The sequence below is a fragment of the Salarias fasciatus genome, chromosome 23 (genome assembly GCF_902148845.1).
Source record: "Salarias fasciatus chromosome 23, fSalaFa1.1, whole genome shotgun sequence".
NCBI classification, from domain to species: domain Eukaryota; kingdom Metazoa; phylum Chordata; class Actinopteri; order Blenniiformes; family Blenniidae; genus Salarias; species Salarias fasciatus.
In genome coordinates this window covers 31,191,971-31,209,341 of record NC_043766.1, presented here as the reverse complement: position 1 = coordinate 31,209,341, position 17,371 = coordinate 31,191,971, and the positions used below count along the sequence as shown (strand labels likewise).

Genomic DNA, 17,371 nt, shown 5'->3' with positions numbered 1-17,371 from the left:
TTTTCCATCCATTAAAAAAAGGCTTGCTGTAGAGCAGAAGCCTAATGATGAGGAATAATGATCCACTGTGACTCCGCCGTGCAGCAGACAGTGAGCAGACAGTTTAGCTGAGCAGCAGCCGCTCAGCGCTCCGTGCCTCTAGACATGAGGCGTTCAAGGGTTCAGGGGTTCTTGGGTTGTTTTTTTTTTTTGGTGCCAAGGCTAAATAAAAATGAATGGGGTCAACAAAGAAAGTTGTGGGAGGACAATTTAGATGTAGATCTCAATAATTAGACTGAATGTATGTGATTTTCAGATTTTTGAAAAAAAAAAAAAAAAAAAAAAACTATCACTCCTTAAAACAACATTCTAGATAACTAAAACTGGCAAATAGAAGAAGTCTACTCATTTGTGCAAGCCAGTGATTTCAATCACGCGCAACCTATAATTACAATCCTTTTGTATGTTTAAAACCAACGGCTTGAGGTAATCTTTGTGTGAAAATGACAGTGTGCCAACTAATGAGTGAGCACAAATAAGCACATTGTATTTGTGTACAGGGGAGAGGAGTCATTGCGCCCGAGAGCCGAGCTATGAAAACCACGCTAAGCATGCACGTAAAGGCTCTTCAACAATGACAGAAACTATGCTGGGGGAGGACGGAGCGGAGGGCGAGAGGAGGTGGAACAGGAGCATAATGAAGAAAAAGAGGAGGGGCAAGGTGAAGGAACAGAGCGGGATGAATGGAGACTAAAGCTGAATGAAGAGGAGAGGGACAGAAACAAGAAGCAAAGCCCGACGACCACAAAGGGGGGGGAGTGAACGGGGGGAAGGGGAACGGAGGCTGATGGAGATGAGGAGAAGGCACTTAAAGAGGTGAGAGCGGTAAGGGCAGAACGGATTAGGATGAAGATAGGAGGTAGAAGACAGCGAAAGGGCACTTCGCTGAGAGAACAAAGGGCAGAAATCTATAAGACAAATCTAAAGGTGAAGGGGAGAAATGTATTAAAGAAAAGGAAAAGGTGAGAGGATACAACGTAGGGCAGAGGAGTCGCATGGAGAACCTCCTTCCTGTGATGTCTTGATTCTCGGCCTGTTCCTGGAGCCAATCGTAAACAGGCCACGTTTAACTATACCAGAGCAGGTAGTAAAAAAGCCCGTGGAAGCAGAGGGGAGCCGGACCTGGAGGGAAGAGCGGCACCAGGGCTGAGACGCTGGCTGTCGAGCAGCTAGTGTGTGAGTGTGTGCGTCGGTGTGTGTGTGTGGTCTGATGGCGAGAGGTTAGTAATCCTATAGAAGCGTTGCCGAACGTGCCGAAGCCTCACCGCAATGTCTGTGTGAGGAGGAGCAGGGGTCTGCAGCACTTCAAAGAGGCGGTTTTCTCACTCTGAAATACACGGGACGGGTCAAACATTCTCCAAAGACGGAAAATTAAAGGTGCAGGAGTGACATGCCCAACAGACAAGCACTAAACACCGGCTTACTGTCATACGATGCAGACTATATCATATAAAGCTGGATTTAAATAAGAAGTGCAATACAATAAATGGACCAAAACCATTGCTTTGAGTTTGTGAGTCTTTGCTGTAAAGCAAAGTTGTAATTTACATCAATGTCTTTGCAGATTTAAAGACAACTTTGAAGAAAAACCACATCTGCAAAGCCACCAAAACTGTCGCCACCATTTCAAAGTGTTGAATTAATGCCACTCGGTCAGGGTTGGGTTTTCTATGTTCAGGTCAGCCTGGTTGAGTTTTTGGTTCTAGTGCAGTCTGGCTGTGTCTGGTGAAGAGGTGGAACAGGAAAAGGTTTTGCAGCATATTACTGAAATGTTCACCTTTTCTGTTCTTTTTCAAGGTACGTAAACCTCGCCTCTGCACAGACACCATCACTGGGGTGGAGCACAAGATTTGAAAAGTTAACAATTAGGACTGACATAACAACAAAGTTGTTGACCAAAGTTTTTGGTCTACTCAGTATCTGTATGTAAGAAATACAGTGTTCTCCACATATGATGACTTTATAAGTAATCGCAAACAACTACTGACCAAATATCAGAAGTAGGAACCAAATAGATTCAAGAAGAACAAAGAAATAAGAAGAAAAGGGAAACCTTACATCATCAAGGTGCTCTCAAGTTTTGGCATCTTGGATTAAAAAATGTCATACCTCAATTACTTTAGTCAAAATTCGAGATATTCCTCTTGGAATGGAGTCAGTTGATGCTTCAGAAGGGGGTGAGCACTCTCGCTTCATAGTGAGGACGGTTTGAGTCCTGTACACCTTTTAACAGTATTCTTACTGAGGCTGAACAGCCCTTAAAAGATGCATATTAAGTTAATTGGTTTGTTAAAATGTTCTTGGTTGTTGTTCCGTCTGTGTTTGCACCACGATGGAGTGGTATCCATTTTTAGCGGAGAACGGCTCCAGTGCCCCAGCAACAGGAAGATGGATGAATGGATGTTCGTGATCCAGAATCTTTTTTTCAGAGAAAAAAAGCCCCACGCACACAAATTTGATGATTCGACTGCAGCTTTGGCCCCAAAGCCAGGAATACAAGGAGGAAGGAACTCCGCCGTGAAGTCGCTATTGTGAACTATCGGTCGTCCGCTGCAGTTTGAAAGGCGTCAGCTGCACTGTTGTCAACTTTTTTTTTTGTCACCTTGCACTTTATGCCACAAATGCACTTGAACAGAATTCCTCCTGAGCGATGCCCCACTCTCTTGAAGGGCGCTTCGGACTGAAACTTTTTAGCAGATTAAACTTCCAGCCATACGAAAATCACGGATGTCAAAGTAAGTATTTTACCGCTGACAACTGACGGACAAGCCAGTGATTTTCCTCTGAAGTCAACCTTTTTTGAAAACTTGCTTTTCCACGCAGCATCTTTTCCTCAGCGCCGTTCCTGTGTTTATGCTGCGGGGCAACCGCAGCAAAATTGCTACCTACTCAGCGCCGTAACACCCCCCTCCGAACTCACGAGGATCACCACTGTCTTTGCCACCTTCCTCCAGGCAAGAGCCCCGACTCAATCTCCAATTTACGGCTGGCATTTATCGGGAGCTGGTGGAGACTCGGAGAAAGATTTCTAAATAAAACACTGGGAGGAAATCCTGCAGCATCTGAGCGCTATTACATTACATTATCTTGTCAGATAGAGAAGATGAGCCGGCCGGCCGAGCGATGGCTTGTGAAGAGCGCTGTCGGAGCATGCGGCAAATACAAGAAAGTGCGAGGAGGAGGAGGAGGAGGAGGAGGAGGGAGGAATCAGAGGAGGTAAAGATGCGATTGGAGTGCAGTTATTACTGCTGACAACTCAGTTTGAGGTTGTTTGCCTGGTTTGTCATTGCCAGCTTTGAGGCTGAGATGAGTGGAGTGTACACTCTCCTCAAACGAGAGCATATCTTCATCGTGCACAAACATTCAGAACTCGCTGGATGGGAATTAATTCTCTCATTATACCAGCAGCAAATACACTTTTACATCTTCACACATTGATATGGCCAAAGCATCCGTCCTCTTTACTCCGTTTATCCGGCTTAAGGATGCAGCGGGTTGAAACCAGCAGGCGAAAAACGCTGGTGCAGCCTGGAAACTCGGCCGGATTATCACAGGACAAATACAGAGATTCACAGACAACTCAGGGAAATTAAGAGTCAAACAACATACGTGGCATGCGTTCAGAACCCTCCACACATGCACAGGGAGCACATGCAAACTTCAGTCAAAAGAGTCTAAACTTCTATTAGGGGGTATTCTCTTTGAATGAAAACAGAGCTGCGGCCTCCAGGTGGAGCCAGAAAAATGTATGTATCAGACGGGAAAAAAAAATTCATTTTGAAACTAGTTATCACTATGAACTCTTAAAATGGAAAAACTCACATTCAGATGTGAAGCTATATCCTCGATTAATATCACTACCGCTGTAACACCAAAGACGTGTGGATGTCGGATCAGGACGGCCGAAGGTATCGCAGCATGAATATTTAACCAGATTCTTCCTCAATGGGGGAAAAACTCAGGATAAGTTGGCTCATGTTCTCTAAAAAGGACGATAGCTTGTACTGCTCCTGCTGCAAAATGAGATGACAAATTGTAAAGGGATAATCTACAGCACTGGAAAAATGCAAACCGCTGGCTTGAGTAAAACACATTTTTTTGTATTTAGTTTCACACAGTTGTAAAGGGGCGTTTTACATAGTATTTGTTTATAGCTATTTTCCAGCTATCTTGTTGTAAGTGTGGCTTTCGTATCGAGTTATTCTTCCAGTTGTGCAGGGACGGGATGCGACTGAAAGGTTGTTGGTTTAAACATTAAAAATGAGGTTTAAGAAGTCATTGCTCGTCCCGACCTTCATCATCATTGCAGGTCTTTGAAATAGACCCCAGAACTACAGCATTACACCACTGCCCCTCAGTGAGCAGTGAAGTATAAATGGAATTCAGATGCAAAGGAATAACTCATTAAGAGGTAAAATAAGCCCCCGTACCACCAAACAAATTATGTCTAAAGGTTTGAACGGGAATAAAATAAAAATATGACATAAGAATAAGACATAATCTTACTTCTTGTTGTGCATTTTCCCATCCTTAAATCCATGACTCGAATGCCTCCCCGGTCTCTTAACTGATTCAAATAAAGTTCAACATTATCGGTCAGACATTTACACCTCTTATAACTTCGACCCTGATTCCTGGATATTTATCTATTGGTTATTTAATGCTCCCAGGATTAAAATGTTAATAGAAAAAAATTCAGCAGGATGAAATATATTTCTGTGGCACGGCAGACGTTAATTATAAGAGGGAAAGGATCAAATTAAGTCGGGGTTCCCATTAGTTACAGCAGCGGCTGACAAAGGGCCGCGCGTTTCTGAGAAAAGAACCCGTTAATCAACCAAAGTTTCGCTTGCTCCTTTGATGAAGGGCAGGACGAGGTGACAGGCTTTACAGATTGTTCAAGGAAAAGGGAGCCGCCTCAAAGAGGGAGGGGGGATGAAAAAAAAAAAAAAAGAGGTGAGGCAGAGGGGTGAGGGAAGGTGGGAAAAGCGCAAGATGAAGAGTATTCTCGCACACAGAGCAATAGAAATATAAAAAGCTGTGGTAACCAAGCCAGGAGAGTAATTTAACGATGCTGAACGTACAGTCCTGAGCTTCACTGAGGAAACCAAAGAGAGGAGTGTCAACACGTGTGTGTTCCAAAAAGGGACTGTTTTTGTCCAGATACACACCTTGTTGAGGAGGAATAAAAATAGCTCACAGAAACGCCCTAAAGTCATCACAGAAATTGCACCGATGATATATAGCCGGCAGCTGTCTCTGTGTTTTGGGTAATAAATGCCGGATTGGACAGATGAGTTTGTGAGACAATCCCCCGCCCACATGGTCGAGCTCCGCCACTGACCGCAGACCGCCGAGTGGGCAGGCTGAGGATAACAACTCAGTTTCCATGGTTACGTCAACTTACAGGAGAAAGTTTTGCTACATGGCGACTGTTGGGGTATGCCAAACAATCCCACGGTCCAACCAATCAATTACATTCTCTCTTTGAGGGGAATGAGCCAATCTCAACATAATGTTTTACAAGGGAACACATTTCTTGATATAATGTTACACGGTTACCATGAGCCGTCAGCTTCCTGCTCTCCATCAATCAGCCTTCTTCCATTTCTCTGCATGTTCTGTATGATCATGATTCAAACTGCTGTCCTCCCACAAGACGACGAACAAAACTACTTCCAAGCTTACTCTGGGAAAGAAAGAAAAACTGCCGCCTACAAGACAAAAGCGATGCCGTTACACTTGCTCATTGTGTACTTTTATTTTCATTTGATTCATATTTTATCGCACACTCTCAAGAGCCAGCCCGTGGTGTTCAAAGGACCACATGTGGCTTTCAGTCCATACAATACACAAGTCTGCGCTACACCAATGTTCAACCCCATGAAATATTTATCTTCACAAAGTGTAAAGAAGCTAAGTCAATTTTTTGCCATGTGCTATTTAAGAGTTTAGTTATTAAATATACCACCCACAAACCTCTCAGATGCGCGGGCATAAAAGATTGCCTGCTTCAGCACGGAGTGAATAAATCATTATTCAGTTTACAATTGAGCTACCTAACGATTTTAATTAAGCCTCACACACTTGAGCCTTTGGCGAACAGAGATCTGTGTAATGCATCTCGCAGCACAAAGCCGAGCGCGTGAGTCAAGCCCTGCAAACCCACGGCACACTGTGCAAACCGCAAGCAGCTCACCAATTCATTTACTTCCTGGTGAACAATAAAGGCGGGTTATGCATTAGCCTCGTTATTTTTTTAAAGAGAGAGAGAGAGAGAGAGAGGGTTTTTAGGAAGCCTCACTGGCTCTTCACTGACAGCCAGCACAACAGAAATTGGCAGCTGTGCAGATAAACGTGACACTGAGCGAGCACTAAATAACCCATTACTGCGATCCACACACAGATCAACCAATCCGGACCACACCGGTGCAGAAGCCCAGAGGCCGAGCAGGAGGAGGATAAAAGGGGAGAGCGGGTAATGGAGCATGCACGAGTCATTATCAGCTAACTTTATGACCTTTCAACTGTGACCTTAAGAAAATGCAGAGCGGTTTCTCCGAGAACAAACAAAAAGATTTTAGACAAAAGGAACAATAAGATCATTCCAAATCCTTTAAAAATCACCGACAAAAAAGGTAAAAGTAACAGTGAAATTAATCTTGTGAGAGAATTTCATGATGAAACACACACACACACACACACACACACACACACACACACACACACACACACACATACACACACACACTTGTCCCTTTATAAAGGCTGCAGGATTTTTCAAAAGCTCCCCTGTTGATCATCCCAGAATGGAAAAAAATGTGGTAATAATCTTTATGGACGGGCAGATGCTCCTGCGCTCCGGCTGGTCCTCTGAGGGACACTTCGCCTGTGTTGCAACGCTCGTTCTGAATTTCTCTTGAACAAGACAGCTCGGAATCCCAATCCAGAGCCGGCGACGGCAAATATATTACAGCTGTGATTAAAGGAGACGATCAGCAGCGTGAAAGTAAAAATAATAATAATAAAAAAATAGGATGAAAACTAGATAACGTTTTTGCTGAATTATTCTGGTGTATTTGTACTAAACTGAGTTCATTTCATATGTCTCATTCATGGTGAAACAATGGTTTGCTTCTCCCCAGTTTCCTCTCTAATCCCTCCAGCGCCCATGGAGCCTGCAGTTCTGAGACTGTTGAAGAAACAAACCCGAAGCAAAGTGACCTTTTCCCTGCTGTTCCTCATTGTCCGTTTCTCCATCAACAGCACTTTCTTCCACAGCGCACACAAAGAGCTCACCCAGATCAACAAACTTTTTTTTTTTTGTTGCCCCAGTAGCTGATTGTGTTATTAAGAGTCGTAAAATAAAGTAAATAAGTGATTAAAATCCCTCCAGAGACATAAAACTGCATTGCCCTTCAGAAGAAAACCTCATGCTATCAGAGCAAAATGGACTTAAGGCCCCGTTTACACGACGAGGAGCCGTGAAAACACAACTTTTCAAGTTACATGCTGGAACGTCTTGACGCTCTGACTCCGTTTCCATGGAAACAGGGGAAAGTGCAACTTCTTCTTCTTTTTTTTTTTTTTACAATGCTGCAACTATGTCTCTATAAATGAGGGATGCAACTTTTAAAAAATGTTCTCATTCCATCTCCACACAGAAACAGAGAAAACCTATTTTCTGAAAATGCTCCAACCCCTCTGTGGAAATGGGGAAAATGCTACTTGATAAAAATGCTCTTTCTCCAAGGGATCATGGGAAAACACGACTTTTTGCACGTGCGCCAGCAGAGGGACAATGATATCTGTGTGTGTGTGTTTAAGTCAGGAATCCCTCAGGTTACCACGCCTTCACGAGAGCAAACAACTTTATTTTTTTATTAACCAGTCAAACTACTTCTGCTGATAGGCCAGGTGAGTCTTCACTCAAACAGTGAAGGAGAATGTTCATTCACAAGACTTCAAAATCATTATTAGATCTACTTATTTGCAGCAATTTGAGCACCCGATGACAAATGACAGGAAAGCTGGACAGGATTTAATTTAGGAATGAATCACCGCTCTCTCTAATTTTGACTGAAGGGCACCTTCAAACCAGACAATCCCCATTTAACCCTTTAAAGGGAGACTCACTGAAACACCTTCAGGCGTTCTTAAAGGGTTTTCAGTGACAAACACATAAATCACATTCATATGTACAAAACCAGTTGAAACTGAAAGAATCATAGTTATGCTTCTGGTGAGAAATATGCAAAACTCTTCAACTGCATGCATGTCTTTACAAACTCATCCTTGCAGCAACGAGGCAGCCATCTTTAATATCACCATCATGAAAACTCAGCTCAGGTCTCAGTGTTGTGTTGCATCTGCTTCTCTTAAGAAATTAGTTTAAAAACTAAAGTGTTTCCTTTTTCATTCTAATTTCTGTGACGGTTTGATGGGCCGGATTGGAGCCTCTTGTGGCCCAGTTTTAGCCCACGAACCTTATGCTTAACGACCCTGTTCTACACAGTCTTGAGCTCTGTGAGCCTTTCTCTACGTGCACCCGGTCTGGAGTCACATCTGTTCACATTTTGTACTAAAGCATCAGCCAGGTGCACTGATGGGGAGGAAGAGCCAATCGCCAAAACAGCAATACACACAGATGTGTATGGTTTATTCAGGCAGCTCTTCCACCTAAAGACACCTCTTCTCATGTTTATTAATGTTATTAGGCAAACCAGGAACTCATCGCGCGCGCATGTGTGTGTGTGTGTGTGCGTGCGTGGCCGATAACAGGTGTAAACAGAGAAGGCAAAAGAGCCTCGTGAGCGTTGTTTCCAGTGACCTGACACGACGGCGTTACCTCTGCAGTGTTACTCCTCAGAGGGTGATTCAGCCCGTCTGCTAACACCGAGAGACGCCGCTGTTGCTGCTGCTGCTGCTGTTGCTGTAGCGAGGGAGGATTGCACACAGGCATCTGTGGAGAATGCCAGCCAAGTTTGCCAAGCTCTTAATAAACTAAAGTTGGCCGAGTTCCCGTTTGGTTTTTGGCCATGTGATTTGTGGCTACGGATCGGCTCATATTTCACAGAGAGTGCTGGTTTTTCCATGGCACTCTTTCAAATGTAAATCTGCTATTTTTTTCCCCCCCAGTGAGTTCCACAGTTGAACAGCAACTTTTTTTTTTTTTTACAGTCTATGGTGTCAATAAGATCCTGCTGGAGAAAGCTGACATCTGTGTATGGACAAATCTTAAGCCAGTAGGAAGTGAGTTTTTGTTCATTCAATTTGAACCTGAATTAATCAGTTTGAATAATTGCTTTTAAAGCTGAATGGTCTAATCTGAAACTGAATCTCTGGGTCTGAATCTCGTCAGAATAGAATCCAAGATGTGTTTCATTCATTTGAAAATTTCATCTCTACATTTCGTTCTCACCGTCCTCCATTCAAATTCAGATTTTTCATGAAATTTTTATGTGCCATACATCTGGGACCTGGTGCCAGGCAAAACCAGTCGAACACAGATGGGAGTAAGTCATTTTTATAACGGCAACACGCTTCACGTTGTCTTTACCTGGTGTGGAAACCCCCGATACAAATCATTACTGGAAATATGGCGTCTCCAGAGGTGGACTGGCCAGCTGCCATACTGGTGGGCAGACGTGATCACTCCTGGCCGCTGCCAACAGGCTCTAATCTGGCCAAGTCCTCCTCGTTTAAGACAATCGCTCAGTCAAACACTTGAAAGCTGAAATGTTACTCTGTTATAGTGTTAATTGTGTCAACTCTGACTGCACCAGGAAGTCTCCCGGTCAGTTTTGGACAACGGACAGGTCCAGAGGAAGCGGGAGAGGCGTTCTGCTGACCTGCCAACCACTGAATTATTCTTCAAACATAAAAATACAGCAACGTGTTCCAAAAGAAACCATGTAGCTCCTCTAATTGATGATTTTTGATTGACTGATTGTGATTTTCCATTGATATTTAACGGAACGGGCGACGAGGAGAACTTGGCCGGAACTTGATCGCGTTGGCACCAGAGACCAGATACCGGGGGCCAGGAGTGATCGCTTCAGCCCACCAGGATGTGTCCTAGCATGGCAGCTGGCCAGTACACCACTGGCCAGCTCGCATTTACAATAAATATTTGTATTGGGGGAGTTTATGACGGTTAAAGACAACGTAAAGTGCATCGCTGTCATAAAACTGACTTCTTCCCATCTGTGTTTGACTAGTTCTGCCTGACGCCGGGCCGCGGACGTGTGGCACGAAGAATGGAATCAAAAAACTGAATTTTAATGGATAGAAGTGAAACTGAGACGTCAGAATAAAACAGAGTTTGGACTTTATTGTGATATGCATTCAAACCGTGCAGATTGAGATTTTAAAAGCAGTTCTGATTCAAATGAAAATGATTCACATTCAGGTATACAGCATATAAATTCACTTTCTGCTGGTACAGGACTCAGCCCACACCTGTACAGATTCCGTCAAAATGAAGCAAATGAACTGCAATTAACAGCAGGCTGCTTTAGGACGAACTTCACTTTTTAACAACCTGCTGAGATGGAGTGTCTGGACGTCCTTTCTTAACGCAGGAACAGATGAGCTAATAAGACGAGGGGAGCGTTCATTAATCGGACATATTCAAAGCATTCGTTGCTCATTAATGTCAATCAGTGTGAAGCAGGTTAACGCCGGCTGTCACTAATTAAAAGAGAATCAGCAAGAAGCAAGGGCCAAAAACAAACAATGCAGCAGTTGTCACTTTTACTCACGATGGTCACCTGTCTTCATTATCAGCTTTTTTTTTTCTTTACTTCAGTTGTGATTCATTTCTTTTTACTTCGTTTCTTCTCAGTCTCATCACTCATGGACTAATTCCAATTTAAAGCATCCGTGAGGCTTGAACAGGGATTAAATTAGGAGTGAAAGACAACGTCATGGCAGGAGCCTGAAGGGAAATACGCCAAGACCGTGTGCGACAGATAACCTGGCATTAGGTAACACAGCAAACAATGCAGACTGAATCATCCGATCACGACTACTATAAATCTGAGAATGCAAAATAGAAAAAAAAAATCAAATGCGAAACAAGGTTTTCGACTTCGTTATGACATGTTGCTACAGTGATAAATAATGGAAGTCAGAAAGGAGATATTATGAGAGGAAATACCGTGCGTCATTGTCTGAGTGTACATAGAAAATTAGAAAATTTGTCAGAGTTTTATGCTGTTAGGAACTTGAAAAGATTTCCCACTTCAAACAGGAGGTGTTCACAGGTCAAGAAAAAGCCAACAAGTCAGTTCTGCTAAAATCAGCAGATCAAAAAAACTCAATAAGCCACAGCACAAGTTAAGTAATGTCAGACTCAGTCATAGTCTTCACTTCTAAATACATAAAACAGTGCAGTGTTTCAGTAACGACACACGGTGGGTGAAGAAAATGGTGTCGTTTTCACCCATCGTACGGTTGTTTTTGTTCTTTAACAGAACACAATTAGAAAACACCGTTTCACATGTAGCTTCATACATGCCGTCAAACTGAACTTTTCTACTGAGAAATTCCGAGTTGAACAGAGTTCAGCTGCATCTTCTCCCGGTTCCCATTTACTTCTGAGCAGCACCACAGCAAACACGATCATTTGGTTGAGTCAATTAGCTGACGAGCCGCACCACGATGACTTGACCTCGGTCACGTTAATACAGCCAAACTGTAGCAGTAAGTCTGATTCATGCACTTTTACAACTGAGCGAAGAGTAAAACAAACATAAAACCCAAACAGTATGCAACAGTTTCACAGAGCTGAATGGTGGATTTAGGAGGGAACATTAATTGTTTGTGTTTACCACACATTGATGCTAATCAGTCCGTGAGCAGTTATAATACTCCATCAGCTGTCACGTTTTTAGAGGTAGACTTCAGCAAGCAGGCTGCCAATATGTCGCAAAGCATTGACTGACAGAAGTGCAATAAATTTTCCTTCAGTGCACAGCGCATTCATGTCAACATATCCAGAGCCCTATTTCCCAAGAACACTGTCACATGGATGAACAAATCTTAAAGCACAAACACATGAACATAACTTAAGTATGTGTTTTTATCTATCATAAATCACCACAAAAATTATCACAACAGTAAACAATATTACCAACTCACTGGATTACTTCCTAAGGCGTGCTAATGCATCCTGGTGATAATAAACTGACACAGTGTGGAAATGCAACGAACTGATGAGCCCTGGACCGACCTCTGGCCAGCTTCATACCCTGCAGAGATGGGAACATCAGAGACGGCTGACCGACACACTAACCCAAGTCAAAAATTTCTTGTTTGTAAAGAAATATCAACAATGATGGTAAGGTGTTTCAGTTCCCGTTTACATGACAATGTTGTCAACCGAAGACGGAACATTTGCGTTGCGTTTTTGGTTCCGTTTAAATGTCAATGGTGCTCGAAGCCATGAAAATTCAACTTTCTGAGAACAGCAGTCGTTGTGTAAACAGGGCCTGATTCTCAGCCGTTAAGTCAAGTTAAAATCTTGAAAATCTTGTTCTCCATCCCACTGAGCTTGTTCATGCAGACACAAGGTGGACCTACCTTGAAGAAGGTCCACAGAAAAGGCGACAGTGGGAAAGGAGTCAATTGCCGATTGTTAGGTTTATTAAACACGGGTCGACCCGCTAGTTTCAGTGGGAAAGGGGTATCAGACTCAAATGTAATACCGTAAATTTCACTCCACTTCCTTGCGTTTCAAAACTCCAGACCTGGATCCAGGCTACAGCTCAGGAAAGCCATTAAGATGGGAACCAGAAGCATGCGCTGGCACTGGGACTCACGGAAGACTAACGCCACTCTCCTGCGTTTTCAAGCGTCAGATAACTGATGTACCCAGTGAACATCAGTTATCTGGTTTCGTCCTGGTTCAGCTTCACAGTCTGTGGGACAGACAAAGCATTTCTATTTCTCCCCGATTCCCAGTGGAGGCCCACCGCTGTGCTCTTTCAGCCTCCACAAACGTCTCCTCAGACACATCTAATCTTCTCATCCCATGCTGCTCAATCTTCCTGCAGCCGGTTAACCCAGCGGAGGCAGATTAATGAGAAATTAATCCCTCTAATTCACTGCAAAGGTCTCTTCTTTTACCCAGATAAGCTGCTATTGGACTCTGTCAGATGATGATAATAATAAATTTAATTTATGAGGACCTTAATGTAATGCCGGCGCTTCATCTCGGAGTGGACGTCGGGCGACTTGGAGGAGGGGGCAGAAAAAAAAAGGCAAGCTAAGACAGAAAGCAGGAAGGTGATGTTTCTGTTGTTTTGAAGTAGCTTGTTTAGTGCATATCAGATAGCTCATTTTCTTTATCTGCAAATGTTTTGTAGCCTCAAACATGATCAGGTTTTTAATTAAACAAAAACACCACAGACAGTTTGCTGTGATTTTTGCTTACACTCAGAAATTCATTACATGGCTGCACTAGAAAATTTAGGATATTCAAAGAGAAGGAAAAAAAAAAACTTACATGCAGAACATGAACTAGTGAACTTTTAAAGCAGCTGGGAAGTTTCATGAAGTCGAGCTAAACTGTTCTCCATCTGCTCTGTGTAATTCCCCTTTCATTTCATAGACGGCTAATTAATGAAACACACACAGCACGCCGTACATTTCGCCATGCGTGTTCAGAAGGACGAGAGGATATCCTGCAGGCTTTTGCATGTCGCTCCACCGTTAGGCGACGGTTTCCTGCTTTGGCCGTGTCAGGAGCTTGCTGTCCGCCGCTGGCTTACAGGTGACTCATGCACACAATGAACAATGACGCCATACATCAAGCCGGTTGCCTGGAAACCCGCATAGCTCCGACTGACTCTGCAGAAACAGAAGCTGATAGAAATCTCGTAGAGAAACAGACACCGTGGGGAGCGTCATTTTGCCAAGATTTCTCTCGGAGGCAGCGCAACTCGTCAAAAGTTACATTAAAGTTTTAAGGGGAAGCCAGACGACTGACCCAGCGAGGAGACGGAGTTTCTCAGCCGTCACGTAAATTTGAACCCTGGCTGCTACTCGGGGAAATAGACAATTAGAATCATCAGCACACTGAAAATATGTAATCATGAGAGGTAAGTGGATGTAAATTCAACAGCGGTCCCTGAAGCACCCTGAAACTAGTCATCAAACACTGTGCATGAGTTAGGAGCAAGCCTTTTTTTTTTGTATTTCTTTGCATTCTGAGAGAGCTTCACTAAATGGTAACAGCCCCTCTGCATGCTAAAAACTGAACAGATGTGCAAAGAAGTGGGAAGGAAGGCTTTCCAGAGGCCTATAAACTTTTATGTTTGCTCTTTGTTCTGGTAATTACAACAAAAACCTGCCGGTGAGAAAAAAAAAGCAAAAAATGTATCGCTGTGCTGTCACTGTTTCCATGCAACTTTATATTTAATGAATCGATACATGTGCTTTACCCTGGTCGCCAGCATTTTCTGCAGCTGCACCACAATGAAATCGTCAATCCAACAAACAGCTTGTTTGGTCTCTATGTTGCAGTAAAAAATCAAGTGAACAGTATTGTTTATGTTATTCTTACTTAACAGCAGCAGAGGCCTGTAATGAACAACATAAATCAAAGATCCGGGGAGACAGACTGTGCTGTGGAGCCCTTGCTGCACATAAATGATCTTTTTTCAGTAGGATCAACACGTGAGCAACAAACTTTGCTTATTACAGCTCAAGAAAAAAAAATGCTTTTAAGGAAAGCAAAACACAAGAATCCTAATTACATATCGATTGACATGCGAGAGTTTCAGATGCAACGGCTTCTCCGTTCATCAAGTCATTTAGCCTCCTTTCTTACTCAACAGTCAATATTTTTTCAGTGGTGTAAACATGCATTCAACAGTTTGAAAGTTGATAAACGTTAATTTGGTAAAACAAGCGAGTGGACGTCACTGTGGCTGCAACTCGTCCTATTTTCACTCTTTAAATCATCACTCTGGGCAGATTGCATTGGCTTCCCTACAACCCATATTGAACAAATGCCTTGGGAGCGACTCCCGCAGCCCCGTGGCCTCCCTTCCAAGTGGAGATACCTGTGGTTTCCCTCTATTGTGTTGTCAAGCCAGTGTTAAACCATTTTCACACTCGCAAGAGCCAAACCAGAGCCCATTTTCCTGCCAACCACAACAGCTGCTATGGTTGCACAGTAGGAGGTCCACTTTATAGATGCAGGTCGTTTCTTTAAAAAGAGCTATAAGAAAATTTTGCACCCTGAGCTCAACTGTGTCCACACAAACGTCTGAGTCAGAGAATCGTGTGTGTGGTTTAGGAGGGGATCATCAGGTAATCTCCACACACCCACCGGAGTATCACCGTAATCCCCGAATACCTCCACATCACTGGCACCACCAAGTTCAGCTCCCTCGGTGAAATTCTGCCAAAAACTAGAAGCCACGCTAATTAAGGCTACATTCTGGAGCTGAAAAAGCCCTAAATCGCAGGTTTACACAGCAGAAAAGGAGTATGAGAGAACGGGGGGGGGGTGGGCAAATCACAGTCCAGTGCATTGCTTCAAAGGAAACTTCAAAACAGTGATGGAGCACATGGGAGACTGAGCCTCCTGCCAGGCAGGCAAAGTCCCAGACAGTACAAAGTCTGCAAAGTGCTCTCATAACTGCGAGGAATGCCACTCACATCTGAATCGGAGCCCTGTAGCTGGCACTTCCAGCTACTTTAAGTCTCATTTCGGTGATTTGGCTTGAGAACTGAACACCCATTTCTCAAAATAAAACTGAACCAAGTGGATAACACGTCCCTCGGTGTTACTCTGACACAGCATTAAAATAAAGACATGCCATGTTGCAGATATTATCCAACTCCTCACCAAACTGCCTCTCAAGCCATCAAGCACATAAGAGAAGAATTTGCTCCTCATATGAATGAAGTAGTAAACACGCACAACCCTAAAGCAGGCAGGAGATGTGGTGCTTATAGTGCCAAGTGGAGAAAAATAGATTTTTTTTTTTTTTAAAGCCAAAACTTGAGAAGCGCTTAACTCACCCGTATTCTCCTCATCGCAGCCACAATCTCCACCCGGCTGCTCGGCCGCGCCACATCCAGGCTGCCGATGTACTGTTGGTGCCAGGGAGGCGAAACATGCCAAACAAGAAACAAAACAACACACACGTTGCGTTACCTTCAGCGTAGTTTCGACACACACTCCGAGCAGGCAATAAAGGTAATCATTCACTCTGCGCAACTTCCTTCACTGCCTGCCAAAAGCTTTGAGAATATTACTTGAGTTGCTGTTAATTGGGTCAGTCTTTTTTATTTAATCATTAGTTTTTTGGTTTAAAATGTGCGCGCCTTTACGCACAGGTGGATCGATTAATAAAACCCTCAGAGCACGCGCTACAGATGGCAATGTGAGGTGTCAAACTCAAAGCCGTTTAAAGTTGCAGATTTCACCTTAGCCTCGAAGTTTATCCCATGCTGGAATGCTTCCTCGTTGTGCAACGGGATCCTCAAATCGTGCCCGTCATCAACGAGGTTGTACTTGGTTTTCCCAGGCATTTTCCAACCACGCGCGCACTCACGCTCTCACTCCACGGCGTTAAGAAGAGGAACCAAGTGTGTGTCGGCGGAAATAAAGCCGGCTCGGTGTAACAGGGAAGGGTTTTCCAAGGAGAAGAACGGGGGAGAGAAACTACTCCAGACGCCGGTCAGTCGCGGCTCTCCATCGCGCGGACGCGTCCCAGCTTCGCAGCGCACGAGCGGCGGCAGCAACTTCACGGAGAGCCGCTCGCCTCGCCGAGCTCCAGCCTGGCAGCTTCAAAAACACACGCAGACGGCGTCATGCGCGCACAGATGTGTTTTCCTGACTTTTTTTTTTCTTCTTCTTCTTCTTTCCTGTGGCGAGTGTGGAAGTTGGTCGGGTCCTGCCTCCGGCTCCGGGCTCTCCACCCCCGCCTCCACCTCCGCGCAGAGGGAGGGTGTGATTGGAGGAGTCCGGGGAACCCACCTGTTTCCATTGGAACAGAGGCGCACCGTGGCCCTGCGGAGGAGTGGCTCCGTGCCTGGTACCTGCCCCCTCTCTCCACTTTCAGCACTCCCTCTCTGTGTGTGTGCACACACACACACACACACACACACTAACACACACACAGATAGGAATACCCTGAATGACTCCCTTGCAAACTAAAGACGGCTGCATCCCTCAACATATCCCTTCGCAGTGATGATATATTCACTTTCATACCTGCTCAGCCACAGTGTTCATGCCAGGAGAAGGATCCATGAACAGAGTAAGAGGAATTTGATCAAAGTGTCTCAAACACGTCAGATAAAGACAGTG

The 17,371-nt window shown here is 44.1% G+C and overlaps 1 protein-coding gene across 2 annotated transcripts in view; it reads right to left on the bottom strand.

Annotated features, from left to right (window-relative positions):
• Window positions 1-16,973, bottom strand: part of nos1apa (nitric oxide synthase 1 (neuronal) adaptor protein a) — a 200,774-nt gene extending 183,801 nt beyond the window's left edge. For both annotated transcript variants that reach the window (XM_030082958.1, XM_030082959.1), the window contains exons 1-2: window positions 16,486-16,973; window positions 16,078-16,149 (exon numbers count right to left, since the gene is read on the bottom strand). In XM_030082958.1, coding sequence (XP_029938818.1) covers window positions 16,078-16,149; window positions 16,486-16,590 — 177 coding nt within the window. In that variant the 5' untranslated portion in view covers window positions 16,591-16,973. The remainder of the gene's footprint in view (window positions 1-16,077; window positions 16,150-16,485) is intronic.
• Window positions 16,974-17,371: the final 398 nt, after the last annotated feature.